This window comes from Elephas maximus, chromosome 14 (assembly GCF_024166365.1).
Source record: "Elephas maximus indicus isolate mEleMax1 chromosome 14, mEleMax1 primary haplotype, whole genome shotgun sequence".
NCBI classification, from domain to species: Eukaryota; Metazoa; Chordata; class Mammalia; order Proboscidea; family Elephantidae; genus Elephas; species Elephas maximus.
The window spans coordinates 39,978,935-40,002,462 of NC_064832.1; the positions used below are offsets into that span (position 1 = coordinate 39,978,935).

The window sequence follows — 23,528 nt, forward strand, 5'->3', positions numbered from 1 at the left end:
AAAATAAGGATTTCCTTTTAATTTATATTTATTTTATAAGGAATTAATTTCAGAAGCAACATTTAATGACCCTGTCTATATTAAGCCCTCATATATTTCTACATACAATTACCAAACGATTTAAGTCTTTTAGTATGAATTATTTCACTATAAAAAGACTAGCTTACAAGTGGTATAACAGTAAGAGCAGACTCTCTTCTTGCTTATCTGTTTCTAGTTCTTTCTATTCTTAAGCATCAACAGAAAATCTAAATATAGTTAAAGTTTCTAACAATAACTATGTAACATCAGAGGGTGATGATCTGTCATATTCTGATCTCTGATAGCCAATGATTTCCTGTAATTTTTTACTTCAAAAATGCTTTCTACTACTCATTTTAAGTCACTTTTTGAACTAGAAGTACTTTATCTGACACTACAGAACTTTACTCCATGCTACTCAACAAAAACCACAAAAAATTTAAGAGGTATAATCTAAATGAAATTTTGTAATGGGAGAGCTACTTATATACTGTAACTCTCAAAAAATATTTAAAAGGATAAAGTAATATGGTCATTACTGTCAGGAGGAATGGGATTTAAGTTCAAGAAGTTCCCAATTCTAATAATCCTATAGGGTCGCTATGAGACAGAATTGACTCAATGGTAAAGGTTTTTTTTTTTGTTTGCTTGTTTATGGACATGCAAATTTCACTTTCACAGAAAATTTGATAAATTTCCCCAGTATGGTCTTGATGGAATTACTGATTCCTAAGTGAGCAGCAGCCTCTTCATTATCAAGCAAACAATCTATTTCTCACTGAGAATGTCTTTCTTGAACAGTAAAAATGTATCTTGCCTTAATAAGGAGGATGCTATTAAAGTGATGTTCATCTAGGGCTTGTTGAAACAAGCTGGTGCTCTATGGTCTTATTACAGAAATATGAGCCTGATTTAAACTCAAGTGCTTGGATATTTCACATATCATCCACAGGCTTTTATTTTTCAAGGAGCAGATAAAGAGGGTTTTCCCCACAGATACAGCCATCAAGCCCAGGCTTAAAAAGGGAAATCAAAACAAAACAACAACTAGATTATTTCTAAAAGGGCTCAGGTAATCCTAGTTCCATTTCCCTTCAAACACCACCCCCTAAGATGCCTTTCCTTTGGGGAACCTTAGGAATTTCACATGGGAAAAAGGCCAAAGTGACTGCCGTGGTGCAGACATCAGGCTCACCTGACTACGATGCCTGTGGTTTTATACTGCGGTCAGCATGGGAACAGTGGTGTCGACTGACCCCACAACTGAGGGCTGCTGAGGACTGCCTCAAGGGGTGCATGTGCGGCTCTTTTCCTCCTGTTGTCCATTTGGAAGGAGAGTGCTTCAGAGATGACAAAGAACAGGAAAACAAAAATTCACACAAAGGAAAAGAAAAGTCCCCTCACTAAACCTTTTTATAACATGGAACAGTAAGGCACATCGCATACATAACCCTAAAAGCAAATAATAGAATAAGCCTGCAAACTGGCTACAGATTGCTGTACAAAATACTGAATGTGAGAACAAATGTCCTGGGAAGACAAATTGGAGAGAGGCTGGCTGTAGACCAGATCCTGACGTAAAGAGGAAAGAGGCTGCTGTGAGCTTGTGTGTCCTTCTAGGCTAGTGAAGAAAATCAAATGATGGCCCTATCAGTGAAGAAAAAATTTTAATTTACGTTAATACAATGGTTTAATAAATTAATCTTTTTCCTTTTTCTTTCAGACAAAAATATATAGACATGTCAAAATAAAAACAAAAAACTGGAGGATCAAGAAAAGCAAACATTTGTTCACAACTTCTGAATGCCTGGAAGGCTAATAAGATCAAGAATTTTTTTCACAATGAAGCTTCCAAAGTAGTTACAAGAGGTGGATGATCTCCTGTGTAGAAATCTGCCTGCTTTTTCCGTCACCTTACAGGAAAAAACTAAAGTCAGTATTTTAACAACTTACCCTTTCTACTTCATGGCATTTTTTTAAGGCATCCCCGTATTTGCCCAAACGTTGATAAGCTGAAATACATTCTGTCTGAAACCACATACACTGCATTTCATTTAGATTTTCCATGGCAGATGTGCCTTCCTGAAATGGAAGCAATCATAACTATAAAAAACAAACAAAACAGATCCTAAAAAGCTCATTTTCTCCTTTATAACTGTAGCTACAAGAACTATTATGCCAATAAATGGGGACTAACATATTAAAAAGTGTTTCTAAAGGCTCCTACTGGTTTCAAATTACATAATGCCTAATTTTACAGCCCAATAAATGGGGACTAACATATTAAAAAGTGTTTCTAAAGGCTCCTACTGGTTTCAAATTACATAATGCCTAATTTTACAGCCCTGACCAAGTATTCAACACTCTGCAATATAAAAAACTTTAATACTTAATTTAAGCACCAATGCTTTTATTTAAATGATTTAAGCCAATAATCCTCTGGAGCATTTCATACTTAATGTCTTTTAAGCAAAAGCTACTTAACGTCTCCTTGCTGACTCAGGGTCACTACTGTATATGCCCATCACTGTCAAAGCTGTCAGTAACAGCACCCAGCCTGCTCTTCAGTTCCCCAGCCTTCTCCCTGCACGTTAGGCTATCAGTTGCCAACTTCTTTGTGCCAATGTGTCTGCTTCTAACAGCATCTCCTGTGCCAGGCCAACTTTTGCAGTAGCTGACAAAACAAATAACCAAATTCCTTAGGAATATTTTAATACAGGCTCAATGAGAATTCTGAGAAAAGGTGAAGAAGTACCTAGTTCTAGTAGTTTACTCCAGTAGTTTTGTCAAAGTTTACAAAACAGTTATTTTAAATATATTTTGTGTGTGACCCCAGGAAAGATGGCAAAGGTCCATTTGTATAAATAATTACAGTCTTCAGGTCTTTTTACCCCCTTTCATATTATCAATTCGATTTTCAGGATTCTCCTTAAAAGTCTAAAACCTGGCTCTCTCAGGATGAATGGGATTATGCATGCATTTTTTCTTTTTGGATTTATTCTTTATGCTTGCCTAAAATTTCCAATTTTCTGATGACCCATAAAAAAAAAAAATATTATTTTTAAAGTCTACATTATTTTCAGTTTCCAAAAGTTTACCAATAGACTACCCAGCCTGCGCTGACACTGTATAAAAATTTTAAACTGCAAAACGGAAGTATAAGCACTTAATTTATTCATTAGCCAGCAGACATGAAGTGATTATTATGGTCATTAGCAATTTCCCTCCTCTGGCTCACTATGCCATCCACTACACAGCACAGACGTCCCTGGCCAATGAACCAGTAGGGATACACTGAAGAAGCTCGCCCCATGCAGCACCAGGACTTGTCGAGAGCGGACAACCAGAGGCACTTAGGCTGAGCAAGCTGAGCCACAGATGTTGGTGACTACTCTCCTTAGTCAGCCAACTACTTTAATCCTTCTCATTCTATGCCTTTTTACAGCTTTTAGGCACATACCAGTTGTTTTGTTTTATGATTACTGGACTTGTTTAAGAAAGTTTCGTATAACCATTTTAAATTGTATTTTTAATCTTTACTTTGACCTTCCATGTAGTACTTTAAAAACACCACTGCTTTTATGTCTGTTCCTTATACTCCCTTCTCATCTTCAAAACTGTGATATAGTAGAAATGGCACTGGAGAGTTTGAGCCCTGGCACTACTTACAATGTGACCAAAGACGAGTCAATTAATTCTTCAGAGTCTCGATTACCTTGCAGTAAAAAATCAAAACCAGTTGCCTTTGAGTTAATTCTGATTCATGGCAACCCCATGTGCTGCAGAGAACTGTGCTCCATAGGGTTTTCATGGCTGTGACCTTTTGGAAGCAGATCACCAGGCCTTTCTTCCAAAGTGCCTCTCGGTGAGTTTGAACTACCTTTTAGTTAACAGCTGAGTGCTTGACCATCTGTACCACCCAGGGATACCCCTTGTAGTAAAATGTCAAATAAATACCTACTTGATTAAGTGCTATGTGAATGTAAACAGTATCGCTATTTTCCTAATTTTATTTTTATCTCCTAAAAACTATTCCTGCTAATACTTTCCTCCAACATTACAACTTCCACTTTGCTTCTACTGTTAATTCTATAGCACCTGACTTTTCGAATCACTAGCCACTGTGGATTCTGTTTCTATCACACATTTTTAATTGGTTTAACATGAAGAACAAGGATTTGAGAGACACCGAGGCCGGACAGAATTCTGGCTGCAAATGAATAACTAGTTGGGTACCCTCTGGCCCAGTTCTTGACCTCTCTAAAAACATTTTCTTAACTGTTAATATGGGGGTAATAATATTACAGAGTTGCTAAGATTAAATGATATAATGTATATAAAGCAACTAGCTCAGTGCTTAATGTGCTTTTCAATTTCCCCTTAACAAACGGTACACAAATTATTAGCATTACTCTAAATGCTGGGAAGTATAGGGTTGCTAAGAGTCAGAACCAACTTGATGGGTAATGGGAGGGGTCAGGCAGCTTCAGATGAGAAAGCCCTTTGTATGATGAAAAATAAGTAGCAAATGGTCTACAGTAGTGGCCTTTGATGAAAATTATATATATAGCACTGCTGTTGTTAGATGCCATCAAGTTGGTTCTGACTCAGAGTGGACGCCACATACAACAGAATGAAACACTTCCTGGTCCTGTGCCACTGTCACCATTTGTCAATACTCAGTAATGTCAGACTTTTAAATTTTTGCCAATTTAATGAGTACAAAATGCTATCTTATTGTTGTAATTCGCATTTCCCTGATTACTAATGAAGAAATCTTCTTTCACCATTCCATTTTCTACTTCTGTGGTCTAACTATTCGCATCCTTTGGCGACATACCTACAGGCAGTTCCCGGGTTACAAACGTCCGACTTATGTGCAATCCATAGTTATGAACCAACTCCCCACCATAAAGCCTATTATATTTAAAATTCAAGGTACATACAACGGTTCACAATAACAAACAGAAGCTACTTTGCCTTGTGCATCAGAACGTTATTATTTCTGTATTAGGGTAAAGATGTGTTAATGTACCTGGAAGTGTTTCTTTATAATATTTTTTACGCATACCAAGGTACGCTATATACTAAGACAAACATTTTACTGACATTAGATACGAACCATACCTAAGTGTTCTGACTTAACGTACAAATTCGAATTAAAGACACACTTAGGACTGGAACTCCTTCGTAATCCTGGGACTGCCTGTACTGTCGTCTTCTTATTGAATTTTTATTTCTGTGTTCTCATGTACCGTCCCTAGGTGGCGCAAATGGTTTGCGCTGGACTACTAACCTAAAGGTTGGCAGTATGAACCCACCCAGTGGCACCGCAGGCCTGGAGATCTACTTCAGTAAGGATTACAGGCAAGATATCCTATGAAGCAGTTCTACTCTGTAACACATGGAGTCACCATAAGTCAGAATTGACTTAAAGGCAATGGGTTTGGTTTTTTGGTTTGTGTTTACATGATTGCATCACATCATTCTTGCAAGTATTTAAATTTGCACAATAAAATTTCACGCTATTCTGTGGCTTCTGAATTATAAGTATGTTTCCACAAACATCCAGACCCAAAACAGTCTAGTTAGGATTTTAACGAAGGCAGTCTATTGGCATCACAGAGCATGGCAGTAACTTATTTTCATCTTAAATAACTTACTTGCAAACACCAGCACTAAAGCCCTTCATATATAATGTACACTTGGAGATAAAAATTTATTTGAAAGTATCCTAATTAAAACTTGGAAATCAAATTTGCAAACATGATTCCCTTATGTCTCAATGTCATTTTCAACGTGCATTATATAACCATTTCAGTGGATTCTTTGGCAATCTCTATAAATCCTTTTTTCATCCTATGAGTTGGAAATATCTTCTCTAGTTCTATGCTTATCTTTTTTATTTTTTGTTATATGTAAATAATATAGTCAAGTACATAAATTTTACTCTTTTTCAGTTTATGCTTTTGGTGCCTTAAGAAATACTTTATACCAAGAGCCCTAAACATACACTCCTGTATTTTCTTCTAAATTTTTGAAAGGTTTGCTTTCCATATTTAGATCTTTAATTCACTTGAAACTGATTTATGCATGGAGTTAGATAGGGATCTCATTTTTTTTCCAACACAAATAACTGACCCAGCAACAACATCTTCTCCTCTCTGATTTTTAAAGTACCTTTGGCTATATATCAAGTTCCTAAATATGTGTGAATCTGTTTTTCAGCTTTCTATTCTGTTCTATTAGTCTGTGTATATATTTAACCTTATTGTGTATTAATAATACAACAAAGTCTATGTGGAAAAGGATAGGACAGGAGGAAAAGAGAAGAAATAGATATTTTAATTCAACAACTTAAGAGAACTTGAAATTGATTCATGTGCAGTGTAAGACAGGGATCTCATTTTTTTTCCCCAACACAATTAATTGGTCCAGTAACATCTTTTCTTCTGATTCTAAAGTACCTCTGGCTGAATATCAGAGCCCTGGTGGCGCAGTGGTTAAGGGCTTGGCTGTTAACCAAAAGGTCAGCAGTTTGAATCCTTGGAAACCCTGTGGGGTGGTTCCACTCTACCCTTTAGGGTCCCTCTGAGTCGGCATCAACTCGACGGCAATGGGTTGGCTGTATATCAACTTCCTAACTATGTGTGAATTTGTTTTTGAGCTTTCTATTCTGTTCTATTAATACCTAATACATGTATTAATTTAATAATATAGCAGAAAGTCTATGTGCAAAAGGATAGGAAAGGAAGGTAAGAAGGAAAAGAGAAGAAACATTTAGTTCACAGCTTAAAAGAAGTTAAATTCTAGAATGTCATAAAGAAACTAGTCCACAGAAGTTATTCTACACAGGAAGAACTCTGTGAGCAATTCTGAAATAAGACACTATAAAGGAAAAGCATTAAAAGCAGTCAAAAATTACTAGTGAGACAAAGAACTGATAATGCAAATAGAATTTTATACATAAGCTCTGAATTATGGCATACAGCTGGTTTTGCTACTGCTACTGCTTTTTAATCAACCCCCACCAGAAATATACACACAGAATAAATTGTACTTAGGATATAAACTAAATGGGACTTTAAAAAATATAACAAACATTAATTCTTATGAACTTCAGTAGCAAGCTTCACAAATCATCACAAAACTTAAGTTTAATTTTACTAACTTAGACAACTACATGCTCACGTATGATATTTCCTACCCTTGTGAACTTGGAGCACATTTCCTCTGCTTCTTTTACCATATTTGCTCGAAGCATATATTTTGCACATTTAGAATTGATGAATCTATCAGCTGTGTCCAAAGACTGCGCTTCATCCATCCACTTTGCAGCTTCTTTTAGATTACCTATATGCTATAAGAGATGAAAGCATTAAAAGAAATCACAGTTTATGATCAAAAGAATATGCGTGCAATATAAGTGGAGGAAATTTATGAAGATGAATTAGAGATTTGGCAAGATTTCCGTTAAATTTATCTAGAAATCTCTTCATAAATTACAAATTATGTTCACCAACAGCCAAATCCAATGACCTACAATTATTACACCAATCATGTAACATAAAATTCCCTAGTATTATTAGAGTATTACGAACACATTATCTGGAAGCAATTTCTACAAAGAAAAATCTCCAAGCATTCTTCAACTGGCTGAATTCTCTATATATTTAAAAAACATTACTAAGATTTACCTTGTAAATTCTTGCTTTCATATAGAATAACTCTATTAGAGTTGGAGTACTAGCAATTGCAGCATTAATATAATCCAAAGCCAAAGAATACTGTCCAAGCTTATCAAAGTGCTGTGCCAGGAAATACCGAACCCAGAGTAGTGTTGTTGGGGGTTCCTTCTCCCCATTCTCTGTAATCAAACATAAAGTTATTATATGGAAGAAGGCAAAGTAAAGCAAATCACAGACTCCCCCTCTCCATTTCATAATAAAATTAACAGCTATAATAATAATAAACAGTAAAAAAAAAAAAAAACTAGTAAAAATAACCAATTTCAACAGAAAGGGTCTGACTTCCTGCCAAAAAGTTCAGAAAGCGGCAACCTAGCAAATAAACAAGATTCTGGTTTGACTAGGCTTCTAATCCTATCCTACTCCAAAGAAAACAGTGCTGGGGAAAGAACGTAAATCAATCTAGTTTTGTGAATTCTCAGGCTGAGACTATAACATAGCAGCCCAGCAAAAGTCAAGGAAAAAAACCTGGAGATACCTCTAACCACCACTGCGACATTTCAGCAGAGGCAAGAACTGCCAGAGCTTAGCATTTTCTAGGCCTCCACACTAAATTAAATTAACAACATTCAAAGCTGAAAGTTGAATTTTGAAATTCAAACTTCAAAGTTGACTCACAGGAAGAGGACACACCCCTGACTATGTGACAAAAATCTATGAAGAGAGAGGCCAGCCAGCCTAAGTCGTCTAACAAAAGATGTCACATACAATCAGCCGAGCTCCATCCTGCACCCCCATCCTCTACCCTCAAGCTAGAGCAGGCAAAGAAGTACCACGCCCTCGAAAAGGATTTAGAAGAGAAGACAAAGAGGTATCAGATAAGACGCAAAGGACATAAACAAGAATCTGCCCACCCTGCATTAGAACAGACAGTTTCCCCTGGACTGGCTGCTTCAACGGCACGACAACAATGCAAACACACTATAGCATAAATGAAAAAACATATAATAAATAAATAAAAAGAGTTTATCCTGCTTCTCCTGTATAAACATATTTCAGGGGAACCAAATATTTGATGAGGGAAAGTTCTCTTTTTATAAGAATTCCAGCTAATAAATGCAGAAGAAATGACAACTAGAATGAAATAAAGGATCCAGGCAATGATCGCCAAGGTTGATAAAATCATTAGACAAGAGACAAATTAAAAAAAAAAACCAGTTGCTGTCATTTCCAACTCATGGAAATCCCACGTGTGTAAGAGCAGAACTGTATTCTGTAGGGTCTTCAATGTTGATTTTTCAGAAGTAGATTGCCAGGCCTTTCTTCCAAGATGTGCCCAGATGAACTCAAACCTCCAAGCTTTCAGTTAGTAGCCACGCCTGTTAACTGCCTGCACCAACCAGGGACTTCAGAGAGGTTGATGAGTAACTTTTATAAAGGTAGGTCTGGCTGATGATGTCTGAACCCTGATCAATCTTAACATTCACAAGAAGAAAGACAACAATAACATCCTCTGCCTCTTGATGTGATGCAATAGGAAGTATAAAGAACCACCACTGGTGTTTAAATGAACCTGAATCTAATCAAGCCTACAAATCTAACTATAAGTTTACAAGATAATATGGATGTAGCGAAATATGTTAAACAATACCATGATAAAGCATTCAGTCAAATCCAGAATACGGGACATTCCACAAGACAAATGACCTTACAACAAATAAACAGCATAAAAAAAAAAAATTTTTTTTTTTTTTTTTATAAAAGAGGGGAAGAAAGGGAGGTTACTGCTCTAGATTAAAAGGACCTAAGGCTGACAGAACAATCAAATGCAGTGTGGACCTTAACTGAATCCAGATTCAAATAAACCAATTATACACGGACATTTTTTGAGATAACTGGGGAAATTTGCATGTAGAGTAGGCATTAGGAGATATTATGGTATTAGAGCTAATTTTGAGTAAGATTAACTTCTGAGTAAGCACTGTGACTGTTTTCTTTTTAAGTGTTTTACACTGTTAGAGGTACATGCTAAGGAATTTACAACTGAAACAATATGTCTAGAATTTGCTTTAAAAATATTTCAGAAACAGTATATCTAGAATTGGTTTTAAAAATATTCCAATTATCAATTGTTAATAGTATATGCTGGACGATGGGGAGGGACACAAGGGTTTGTTATAGTTCCTGCTGCGTACGTATATATATTTATATATATATTTTTCCAATCTAATTAAAATGAAAGGGCAGTGACATGTAGAAGAGACACACAGAACTCTGACTGAAGTTACCACCTGGGTGGTTGAAAACATTCTAGAGTGTTTCCTAAATCAACTTGCCTTGATTTACATATGCCCTTACAAATACATAAACAAAAGACCACACTATACAGGATTTAAAGGAAAAAAAAATAGTAGAAAAAGCAGAGGGGTTCAGAAAAAATAGTTATAGTTCTGCTAAAAACTGTATGATCTACAAACTAAAACCATAAAATTCTTACAAGAAAAAGCAGGGGCGATGCTGTCAGGCCTAGCTTTCAACAATGTATTACCTAATATAATAACAAAAGCACAAACAACAAAAGACAAAACAAATAAACGGAACCTCATAAAAACTGAAAACTTTTGTTCATAAAAAGGCTTGCCAAAAATATGAAAAGGTAAGCTATCGACTGAGAGAATATCTTCGGAAACCATATATCCAACAAGAATCTAATAACCAAAATATATATAAAATTTCGACAACTTAACAACAAAAGGACAAATAAAGCAATCATAAAATGGGCAAAGGGCTTGAACAGACATTTCACCAAAGAGGACATCAAATGGCCACCAAACACACATGAAAAGACGGTCAGTGTCATTAGCTATTAGAGAGATGCAAATCAAAACCACAATGAGATACCATTTTAATAGGATGGAGCCGCAGTGGTGCAGTGGTTAAGAGCTGTGGCATGCTATGGCTGCTAACCAAAACGCTGGCAGTTTGAATTCACCAGCCACTCCTTGTAAACCCTGTGGGGCAGTTCTACTCTGTCCTATAAGATCACTGTGAGTCGGAATCAACTCAACAACAATGGGTTTGGTTTTCTTTTTCCCTTGGTTTTTAGGATGGCTAAGATAAAAAAAAAACTGAAAATAACAAATGTTGGCAAGGATGTGGGAATTTAGAACCCTTACCCATTGCTGGTGGGGATGCAAAGTGGTACAGCCATTGTGAAAAACTGTGGCAGTTCCTTGAAAAACTAAAATATGACCCAACAATTTCACTCCTAGGTATATACCCAAAAAGACCTGAAAGCAAGCTATATACCCAAAAAACCTGAAAACAAAAGAGACTTGCAAACCAATGTTCATTGCAACACTATTGCACAATAGCCAAAAGGTGCAAACAACCTGAATGCCCATCAACAGACAAATGGATAAACAAAATGTGGTACAAACATGCAATGGACTACTACTCAGCTAGTAGGAGAAATGAAGTCTTGATACAAGTTACAATAAGGATGGAACTGGAAGATGATATGCTGAGGGAAATAAGCCAATCACAAAAGGACAAATATTGTATGACCTCACTTTTATAAAAAGACAAAAAAGGCAACTGTATAAAGAACAGAGTTTATTAGTGGTTACGAGGAGGCAAGGACAAAGGAGGGGTTAGTGGTGTGGAAATATCACATTGGGGTAGAGGTTCACAGCTGATTATTTTAACTGCTGTCAGTAAGCTGCACACCTGTCAAAAGTTTAACTGGTGAAACTAGTGTGATATACATATTTACAACAACAACAAAAAAAAAAAGAGTAGCTGCTGAGGCTGCTTATGTATAACCAAAAGCCTCATGGGATTTGGTTTCTTCATTTGGAGATTTAGAGTCATGGTTTCATGGGACATCACAGTGAAGTGGCCTAATAACATGTTTAGTACCTCTGTTCTACCTCCTACTTTGATGAGTAATCCCTGGGGTCTTAAAAGCCTTTGAGTGGCCATCCAAGGCACAATAACTGGTTTCTATTCACTTGGAACAACAGAGGAAGGAGAGTCAGCACTAGGAGGAGAATACCGAGTGTGTGGCTAATTGCCTCCATGAACAATTGCCTCCTGTGCCGTGAGACCAGAAGAACTGGATGGTGCCCAGCTACCATCACTGAACATTTTGATCAAAGATTCCATAGAAGAAATCTGATCAAAGAGGGGAAAATGCAGAACAGAATTTCAAAATTTCATGGACTCCAGACTTCCTGGAGCCATAAAGGTTGGATTAAACCCTGAAACTACTGTCCTAAGATAATCTTTAAACCTTAAGTTAAAAATATCCCCTGAAGACTTTTTAAAACCAAATAGTTTAGCTTAACTAATAAAAAACATCTGCCTTGAGCACTGTGCTCTATATAACAACTATCTATATAGGATCAAATAGACCACAGCAACTTGGAAGATTAGATAGGAACCTTAAGGAGCAGTTTAAGTTCATGTTCGTGGGGGCGGAACAACTCAGAAAAGGAGGGTGAGAATGCTTACAACTCACAGAATGTAATCAGTGTCACTAAATGGCACACATAGAAACTGCTGAATTGGTGTATGTTCTGCTGTGTATATTCTCAACAGTAACAACAAAATAAATAAAACTTTTAAAAACAAAAAAGTTGCATGATCTTGGGCCAAAACCTCAACCTCTCAAGTCTGTTTTCAGATGTTAAAACAGGATTAATTTTCACCCCACAAGTTATGAAAAATTTAAATTAAATAAAATTGAAAGGACTCTCATTTTACCAATTCAAATGCTGTTTAGTAAAAAGCTATCATGCATATAAAAAACAAAATATTACTGTAAGTGATTAGAAATAGATTTATATTAGAAATCAAGTTCCAATATTACCTAATTCAAACTTACCATAAGGGCTAAAAAAGTCACACATTTTAAGAGAGGTGTCATAATTAGTAACAAGTTCCTCGATTATTAAAACCTGTTTTAAAAAAAAAAAGTTTATAAGTTTAAAATATTTTATTGAAGGTATTAATACTTATGGTAGGTAAAACATTTAGATTTGGAAACAGTATACAGCTTATTTCAGAACTATTAACTCAACTATTAAGGTCTCTGCTCTTTTTCCCCCCAATCTGAACATTTCCCTTTGTGGGGGAAAGTGAGATAACACACAGAAAATATACTACTATCTTTATCTAGAGTAAAACAGAACCTTACTAATTTTTTCGTTTCAATAAACAGTTTGAGATCTCTAAAAGACAAATTATCACTAGTACTACAAAACTTCTTTGGCAGTAAACACATCAAAATAATTTGTCTTTTGCTTCCTGCTTTTATATTGTGAAGTCCTAAGCCCTTACATAAATATTAATTGATTTTTTCTAGGTAGACAGATAAGTACATGTATACTAAAATTTCCTAAAAAGTCACTCATTACAAAGAAGTTAAACGAAATTACCCAAATTACGTAGTTAAGTGGATGAAAGATAACATGAGGTAAACTCCTAACTAGATATTTAAACTATCTTTGTTTTTAGTGGTCATTTTAATAAAACATATTTGCACTTCAATGCTGCATTCGAGTAGGACCGAAGTATTATAAACTAAAGTATAAACGTAGTATGCCCTTGAAAGTACCAAAGGAAACGTGATAAAAATTGGAAATGACAGAAGAAAAAAAAAAAAGTGGCTTACTTATACATAAAAAAAAATAAAATTTTTTTTTTAGATTTTATTTTTTTTATCATGATTAGTTTTAAATGCCTAAGTTGGCAAATAAAAAAATCTTATTTGTGAACTTCTAAAAAATTTATTTATTGAAATGAAAAAGGTAAACAGTGAAGACAACCACTAGAACTTTCAACAGAAGTACCTGACAAATGCACATGTACCCACAGAGTAAAGTGATAATTATGAAAGCTTCTTAAGTTAAAAGAAAAAAAAAAAAAAAGGGATGCTGCTAATGCCAACAAGCAATAGGAACAAACCAAATCGATGAACAATAATGTGCTAATAACCATGGCAAATGCTTTATCTATACTACACAAATAACACACATACACACACAAAACCTACTGCCGTCAAGTTGGTTCTGACTCATTCCAACGGAGCAGAATTCCTCCACAGGGTTTCCAAGCAGCAACTGGGAGATTAGGACTGGTAGATATGAACTGCCAACCACTTGGTTAGCAGCCGAACACTTAACCATTGCGCCATCAGGGCTCCATGACAGTAATAATTATATAATAATCAAACACATATGGCACTTAACTATTCTAGGCACTGTTCTAAGTACTTTATTTGTATTAACTTATTTCAAACAACCTTATGAGGTGTGCATTAACTTCATTTTTCAGGCAATGGGAAAATAAAAATAAGTTGAAAAGTACACAGTGGGTAGCCAAAATTTAAACCCAAGCAACATGTCTCCAGAGTTCAGCTTTTAACTACTCAGCTATACGAGTCAGTGAATGGAACAATGGCACAATTATTACTAAAGTGCAACTCTTGCTCAAATCAGTTTTAGTACACAAGACACCAAGTGGTGTACAAATTAGTCCAGTCAGACCACGGAAAACATACTTTGCTGTTGTTAGCTGCCATCAAGTCAATTCTGACTCATGGTGGCTCCATGTGTGCAGAGGAAAACTGCTCCATAGGATTTTGAAAGCTGTGAACTTTCAGAAGCAGATCCCCAAGCCTATCATCTGATGTGCCTCTGGGTAGGTTTGAACCACCAACCTTTTGGCTAGTAGGCAAGTGCTTAACCATTGCCACCAACCGGGAACTCCTAGAAAACGTACCAAGTACATCAAAATTGGGGAAGCATAACTGCCTTTAAAAAAGAACACCAAAATTGAGGTATGAGTTGGGGGAGGAAAAAAGTATGTAAGAAAGGAAAAAAAGTAAAGGCTTAGGATGGACAAAGTTTTATAACACCTTTATGAGGTATTAAAGAACATACTTACAAACACACACACATTCCCAAAGTGAATTCCCAAAGAATCTGAAGAGTTCTTGAAACTTACGGTAATTTTGTTTTGCTTTGCTTTTTGGGGGGGTGGGGGGCAGGAGTTGTATGATAAACAAGAAAAGCCAACCAATGTCTCCTCAAGAAGTCCTAAAACTATCTGTTTCAGGGCTCTTTCTGTATTATGACCTTTAATCTGTATCAAATGCTATAAACGAATTATACCATTAAATAAACTGTTACCTCCTTTTTGAATGCTTTTAGGCATTTGTTACAACACTATAAAAATAAACAAGCAAAATTAACAAAGAGGTCTTATTCAATTTATGAATCATTATGTTGCACTTATATAAAAAATGAAAATGAAATGAAAAAAGTGTAAAATTTAAAATGACTACTTTTGCTTATTACTGTTAACAGCCTTAGTAAATAAAAGGCAGAAAACTGGAATCTGTACTTAATACAGTTACAGGTTTCCCATGGGTTAATATAATCCATTATGTCTAATTTCTATGCTACCGATAATCAAGAACTAGCTTTCTACGTCTCTTTTCCTAACAGCATAAATGAAATGTTTTAAAAAGAATACTACGAGACTTCATGTGCACTTATTCAAACTAAAACATGAAAATCAATATAAATTTTTAACCTCAAGACTCTAAGTAGTGTTTATATACACTTACAACAATAAAAACAAACAAAAATCTGAATAGGACTCAACTATCCAAAATTCACTTAGCTACCAAAAAAAAAAAAATTTTTTTTTTTTTTACCAACTATCAAAATTCAGGTTGAAATACTGTTTAATATTTTGTAAAATCTGGAACTTCAGGCATTTTCATTTTCAAAGTAACAATTACATTTACTTTTTTTCCCTCGGCTTCTTTACAAACAAATCTAAATTTATTATAGTTTCACTGCTTCCAAAGAGCAGGCCACGTATCACAAAGTCCTGAAGAGATTCTGGTATACATGATTATGAAAGAAAACTCCCCATTCATTCCACTTAATACAAGGTGGTAAGATTTAGCATTATTTTGAATTAAAATTAGAACCAACCCCACAAAGTTAAGGGGGCTACTGTCCAGGAAGCCACTGGCAGTTATTACATCGATACTGGTCAAGGAAACAAAAACAAACAAAAAAGACCAAATTAAAACACTTCTCAGCTTACATTTCTGAAAAGATATTGCATCACTATGGCAACACTCTATAGTTACAGTAAAAAGGCAACGGAGAAAGTGGGGGAACTATACATTAACAGTGGGAAAAATGTGTAAACAGAAAAAACAGTAGGTAAAAAAGACACAATATGACTACACTGAAACATATATCTAGGGGACAAAAACACGGTGAAATGGATTAGGGTGAAAGAAAACGGGTACATACTTTTTAGATTTAGCAATACAACAATAATGGCATACTATTTTAATAATTAACACTTAAAGGAAAGATTGTTTAATAATAGTAATTCTGAAAATGTGATCTCCAGACAATTAACATCACCTAGGAACTTGTTAGAGATGCAAATTCTTGGGCCCTGCCCCAGACCAGCTATATACCCTGGACCAGCAGACCAGCAGAATAAGAAACTCTGGAGCCAATCTGTTAAAAACAATGTGTTTTTAACAAGCCCTCTAGGTCACGCCGATGCACACTAAGGCTTCAGAACCGCTGATCTAAAATGTTATAGGAAGATTTTTCCTGTAAAGCAAAATTGAAGGTAATAGACTTTTTTTTTTTAACTTACCATGACCAATACTACCACCACCGATCTCACTTAGAGTATTTTTTTTTAACTCACCATGACCAATACTACCACCACCGATCTCACTTAGAGTATCTGCCACTTGAACGATTTTTTCCAGGCTTGGAAATACAGTGTTTAGTTTCCTCAAAAAAAAAAAAAAATTTTTTTTTTTTTTCATGAACTTAAAATGCCATCTGCTGGCAACTACAAAAAACTGCAGCTAGAGCAGTTTTTAAATAAGCCTTTATATCTCTTGGGTGAAACAGATTTTTAAAGAAATCAGTTTTGTTTCCCGGAAGTTATACATAGCTCTTCAGAAAGGAGTAAAAACACTACTGGATAAAACAGATCTCTAGCTTCAGAACTTCAAAATAAGATTTGAACATCTGAAAATCAATATAGATTTTTTAACCTCAAGAGTCTAAATCAAGCTAAGATAATGGAAAGTTCAAATGAAATTTCTTAAAAAAAAAAAACCATGAAGAACACTAGCCAGCCTTCCTGGTTCATAAGGCATACTTCCTGAATCTCAAAAACTTGTATTATAATCACCTCTAACTCAGTAAATGAGTAAATGACCTAATTCCCCAATGTTTATGAAAGTTAGTCTAAAGAGTTTTTACACAGGTAAAACAAGCACTCAAATGACTCAAGCTTATTAAATATTTACATCCCAATTAGAAAGTATATATGACTCCTTTCTTGTAAAACTTTAACATATAAGAGTTACTCTTCTTAACAATATGCTACTATTGCTTTAAAATCAAGAAAATCAATCCATTTAAGTTAGGTATCTAAGACAACTCTTAAAAATTTAAAGGCTCAAAATGGACAGCTTAAATTGTACAGCGAAAAATTTTTGCAAACTGAAAAATTTCCAACTTTAACCACTTTTTCCTGATTTACATATTTTCTTCTAACACAGTTATATTAATCGAGATTGAAGAAGCTTTATTTTCCTAACAATATCTAACCTGGTACAAATACTGTCAGTAGTACCAATCATTTCCTAAAGTACTGTCATTGGCCGGCTTTTCTTATTTAAGAGTTAAAAGAATTCTTTATTACCCTTAAAGACAAAGTTCTACAACACAGCATCTGATACACCATTTTTCACAATATGGACAAAATCACAGGTTTAAAACGTTACTGAAACATTAAGACCAGTGAAACTATCTTCTTTTTTCAACCAAATTAGAAAACTAAGCACAATAACTTATCAACAAGGAGAGAAATTGCTGGATTAACTTCCAATAAATGCACAATTCATAATAATTTTGGTTTCCAGGGGGCTAGTTACAGAGCTAAAGTTATCCAACGTCAGAGAAAGTGAGTCATAAACTTTTATCCTCCACTTGGTTTATGGGGTAAGTGGGGTATAGGTAGTGAGATAATAAGGTAATTACCATTTCTTGAACATCTTCCCTGAACTAGGTACATTATAAAGTTTATCATTTAATTTAAACACACATCAAACCATTATCTTCCCAGTCTTTAGGATCCAGAAATAGATTAAAGCAGTTGATCAAGCAAGGAAATGAGGATTCCAAACCAGGCTGATCCCAAAGCAATGTACTTTTCACTATGCCAGTATTTCCTGAAGTGTGTTCCATGGTGGAACAGGAGATGATTATAGTTAGCTCACCAAGTCGGTTTTTTTTTTAAGTTACATTTTTATTTAAATATTTTATAAAAATATACTAACACAAACCCATGATTCTCACTAAAAAAAAAAAAAGTAATCTAATTCAATGAAAAATATAAAGGTGGTACCTACATATGACAAAAATCATGAAGGGGATTAACAACTGAATGTTAGCAGACATTGTGCTATATACTGTGATACCTCCCTAGATAAGAAAAACACTTGAATTTTCTTTCCTCTCCCAAAATTTAAAACTTAAAAAAAAAAAAAAAACTATTTCATGCACATCATTATGATAAGCATTAATTGTTGATCAATGTCTCAATAAAACGACTGCTGTGGACTTCCGCTACAAATAATTATGGAATTTTTTAAGATAGGATTGCTGACTCATTCTTTTACTTTGAGTGAGAAGTCCAGGGTTCTCACAAAGAGTCTTAATGTAAGCCCTGCCCTTATTCTCTATTAGGGCATCTAAGAAAAAAATTCCTTTGTATTAGCCTGACAGACAAATCAACCTCTTGCTTTCCTTGATAACTATTTGCCTATTCCACCTTCTGAAATATAATTTTTCAAAAGTAAGTGTGAAATGAAGCACTTTAACTTAGAATCATTTTGCGGGAACACAGCTGTGAAGGCAATTATTACAATGATCATTTGCCAGTTGCCATCCAGTCAATTCCAACTCATGGCACCCCATGTGTATCAGAGTAAAACTGTGCTCCACATGGTTTTCAATAGCTGATTTTGCAGAAGGAGATCGCCTGTTTTTTTTCCCAAGGCACCTCTGGGTGTACTTGAACCTCTAACCTTTCAGTTACCAGCTAAACACATTAACCGTCTGCACCATCCAGAGACTTAATAATGACAACAGTATTCTAATATTTTTATAATGCTATTCAGTTTCTTTTTTCCCTTTAACTTATTTTCACAATTGAAGTTAGACAGCAAACAGGTGTTAATTCAATTATAAAGCTGGCCTGAGTTAACAAAAGATAAACGAAGAACCATACAGATACATATACATTCCAGGATTGCCCCATCGACAAATGACAGGTTTTCTCAGGGGCAACAGCCAAATGATTCAGTACTTTTGACAGACATATTCCAATGAAGTTCATGATAATTCTCTATTTCTTTACTAAACAAGAGGTCGTTTGTGTGACTTCTTGTGCCTACTGTCACCAGCTTCTAAAGGGCACATACTGAACCATGTGTTCTTTAACTAAATGAGGACCCTAGAATATTTTCATACTAAGGACAGACTGGACACAAGAAAGGTCTTCTGAGGAACAGCCCACCTTCCCTTCCGCTGTGGAGCCTTTTACTCTTTTTCAAGACATCTGATACCTCATCCAGTGTCTCACTCAAGACTCAATTTCCATGTAGTTTCAAGCTACTCATACTGAGCACATGTGCACTGATGTCCAGCTTCAATGGAATCAAATGCACCTGTGCCACAATCTACATAAACCTGGGTGCTGACTCACTCAAGGTCTATACTCAAGAGTCTGACACTCACAAATGAACGACTAGAGAGGAACACTAGGAAGTACTTTTCTCTGTTAAGTGAAAATACAGGATTCAAAATTAATTTGCATCTTTCCTTAGTCATAAAATATTTCGGTTTAAGACACTAAAAATATATATATAGTATCCCTGACAGGTAAACCAAAATTAAATAAAAACTGATTTCGCTACTTATCTTTCTGTGCAAATATAGATCTTCAGTCTTAAAAAAAAAAAACCTATTTCTCTCATGGATAAAATCAGCAAAATAACAAGTATAGAACACTAAGAACATGTTTTAAAAAAAAGAGAGAGAAATAAACGCATCCCACACCATCAATTTTTCTCTCCTAACAGTAGCTTTTCAGATAAATGGCTTTAGGAGTGCTGCAGCCATTAAAAAAAAAAAAAGAATTCAAAAAAGATACTAAGTTTGCAAGCTACCAAATTATTGAACAATCATAACCAAGCTGTTAATAAAGAAACATATCATAAATATAACTTGGCTGAAAAGAAACTGACAATGTTTTTAACAGTACTATGATAAATGCAGTAAAGATAAAATGATATGCTGAATTTTAAAAACCTGACAACATTTAGCAAGCTATAGCTCCTTTCTAATGTGGCCATTCCCCAAAGAAAGATATTCTGAAACAGGATTTCAGCTTCTAGTATTGTGCTGTATGATTTAGTTTGACTATCACTGTTTCTACCACAGTTATTTTTCTCTAAATATAATATTAATAAAAGTGGAAAGTCATTTAAAGTGCAATCTGGGATTAAATATTTAGTTTCATAGCTTACTAGAGAAATCTTTAGGAAAATAATCTATTCATAGAAATGCTCCGTTAGTGTCGACATTTTCAGAAATAAAGGATATGGTATATAATCCATGATCTGAGATTACCTGATTTAGTTTGTTATCACCAGGGACATGTTCATATAGTCTTAGAGAGAAATACATTTTTACTTATTTGAGTACAAAAGTGCAATAAATAAGAATAACTAATTCATCTACCAATAATAAAATCAACACATAGTTGATAGGTTAATTACAACTTAAAAATAGTCCTTCAGTCTTAATCATACTAAGACACACTTGATAGATATCAGTAGGCTTCAAGAAATCAGGGCTAAATATAATCAATTCTGATTTAAAGATATATTTGTGTAGAGTTCAACTTCTTTCAATTTATGCAGACTGTTTAGTATTTTTAAATGCTCCCCAACATTAGTAATATGAAAGCAAGGCTCATTCAACATAAAATCACCTTTCGAAGAAAAATTATCTAGCAAATTGACTTAAGAAATTATTTGCCCTATGATCCCCAGAATATAGAAGACTCAGTTATTTTATATGTATTTACAGCATTTTATTACAATGCTGTTGAGACCAAAAATCACTAATAAAAATATGTAAGATAAAAAAATTTTAAACATACCAGATTAACCTAGACTTTTGCATAAATTTGAGATTAAAAATCTTTACTAGGTAAAAGTGAACCTATCTTTGAATTATGGAATATTTATAAGTATACAATAATTAGCTTAGAAATAAACAATTATTTTTAAATTAAAATACATATTTTTACAAAAAGAATCTGCCGGGTGCTCCTCGGAAACTCTATGGGACAGTTCTACTCTGTCCTATGGGGTCACCACGGGTCAGAATCGACTCAATGGCAGTGGGTGTTTTGGGTTTAGGTCAATGAAATTCTTAAAAGGTTTTCTAGCACACCAGAATTAAGGTGCTAGACATAATTTATACAAGTAAATAAGTATAAAGCACATAGTCATACTCCAACTTCTCAAAGAGGCTGGTAACCCCAAAACCTTAGGTTCTATTACATGATACCTTTCACTTAACACTGATGTCTATCAAATAACATCTAGTCAAGCCAGATAAATAGTATACGCAAGTGAATTTTTAGAGTAATCTGTTCAACAACACAAAAAAGGAAAACCTATCTCAACATCATCAAATCCACTTCTCACATGGCATGAAGTCCACCCCTCGCATCTATAGGGCATATAGAGAAGTTAACATTTAAACATAGAACAACATAAAAAATGCTTCTTCTAACAGCAAATTCACAGCATGTAAATCTGGAGGGTTATTTTCACCATTTTCTAACAGAATGGGCAAAGAAATATTTGGTGACTGTCCACTATATTAAAGGCTCGTTAAAGCAGTGCCATAAACTGTCATAACTGAAAGGGCAGTATGGGCACAAGAACAGATTCAGTCATTCATGCAATAACCACCTATGTCTCAGACTCTCATGCAGCTTATCATGCATTAGAACAAGCCGCTTCCAAAAGGTCCTGTTGTATACAGAAAAGAAACATGATAAAAGAGAAAATACCATCACCATCAAATCACCTACAGCACCATCACCACCACCACAGCTCCTTACTATGCACCAGGCAATATGTTAAAATACTTACAAGAATTACCTTGTTTAACCCTCATAATAACCCCATGAGATAGCTTCTTCTATTTATTCCTATCTTACATAAAAGTAATCACTAAATCACCAGTTAGGAAGCAGGAGAGAGTAGAGAATCAACTTCAGAGGCTAAGTTCTTAACCATTATACCACAGCGCTTCCCCATAATATTAAGGGGTAAATAAAAGATTATTTACCAATAAATCATTTTTAGATGACTGGCTGTATCAGGGGAGAAAAGACAGTTGAGATGTTCATCACCCTGGCCCTTAGTTGGCAAATATTTATCAAACCTTTAAGAGCAATGGTTCTCAACTGGGGGTAATTTTGCCCTGTGAGGGTTATTCGGCAATGTTTAGAGATATTCTTTGTTGAAAAAGTAGAGGATTACCAAAATGTATGGAATGCAGTTGAAGCAGAATGTAGAAGAAAATTTAGAGTTGTAAATGCCTACATTAAAAAAGAAAAAATCTCAAATGAATAACCTTATCTTCCATCTTAACACACCAGAAAAAAGAGCAAAGTAAACCTAAAGGAAATAAATGGAAGAAAATAATAAATATTATAGCACAAATTAATGAAATAGGGGATTAAAATAATAGAATAAACTCAATAAAACCAAAACTTGGTTATCTGAACAGATAAATAAAATGGATAAACTGATAGCTAGACTGAACAAAAAATAAACAGAAGACTCAAATCACTAAAATCAAAAATGAAAGAGGGAGACATCACAAAAAAAAGTATAACAGACCATTACCTTTTATGAATTATAGATGTCAAAATCCCCCAAAAAAGACAACTCAATTTAAAAATGAGCAAAGGATCTGAAAAGACATATCTCCAAAGATAATATACAAATGGCCAATAAGCACATGAAAAGATGCTCAATTTCATTAATCATCAGGGAAATGCAAATCAAAACCTCAACAAGATACCACTTCGAACCCACACTAGGATGTCTAGCGTGAAAAAGTCCAATAAGAAGTATTGGTGAGGATATGGAGAAACTGGAACCCTCATACACCGCTGTTGGGAATGTAAAATGGTACATCTGGAAGACAGTCTGGCAGTTCCTCAAAAAGATAAACATAGCATTACCATACAAAAAAAAAAAAAAAAAAAAAAACCCAAACCTGTTGTGGTTGAGTTGATTCCAACTCATAGCCACCCTATAGCACAGAATAGAACTGCCCCGTAGGGTTTCCAAGGAACTACTGGTGAAGTCCTAGCAATTTCATTCTTAGGTATCTACTCAAGAAAACATATGCCCACACAAAAACACCAACGTTCATAGCAGCACTATTGACAACAGTCAAAAGGTAGAAACAGCCCAAATGTCTGATGAGAAACAGACATGGTATAGCCATACAATGGAATATTATTCAGTCATAAAAAGGAATAAAGTTCTGACACATGCTACAGTGTGGATGTAACTTAAAAACACTGCTGTTGTTGTTAGGTGCTGTCGAGTCGGTTCCCACTCATAGCAACCCCGTGTACAACAGAAGG

At 34.9% G+C, this 23,528-nt stretch overlaps 1 protein-coding gene across 5 annotated transcripts in view; it reads right to left on the minus strand.

Moving 5' to 3' along the window:
- The window catches only part of NAA16 (N-alpha-acetyltransferase 16, NatA auxiliary subunit), a 106,742-nt gene that overhangs the window by 12,077 nt on the left and 71,137 nt on the right, over window positions 1-23,528 (minus strand). For all 5 annotated transcript variants that reach the window (XM_049852959.1, XM_049852958.1, XM_049852962.1 and 2 more), the window contains 4 exons: window positions 12,598-12,670; window positions 7,719-7,888; window positions 7,229-7,381; window positions 1,975-2,103 (listed from right to left, as the gene is read on the minus strand). In XM_049852959.1, coding sequence (XP_049708916.1) covers window positions 1,975-2,103; window positions 7,229-7,381; window positions 7,719-7,888; window positions 12,598-12,670 — 525 coding nt within the window. The remainder of the gene's footprint in view (window positions 1-1,974; window positions 2,104-7,228; window positions 7,382-7,718; window positions 7,889-12,597; window positions 12,671-23,528) is intronic.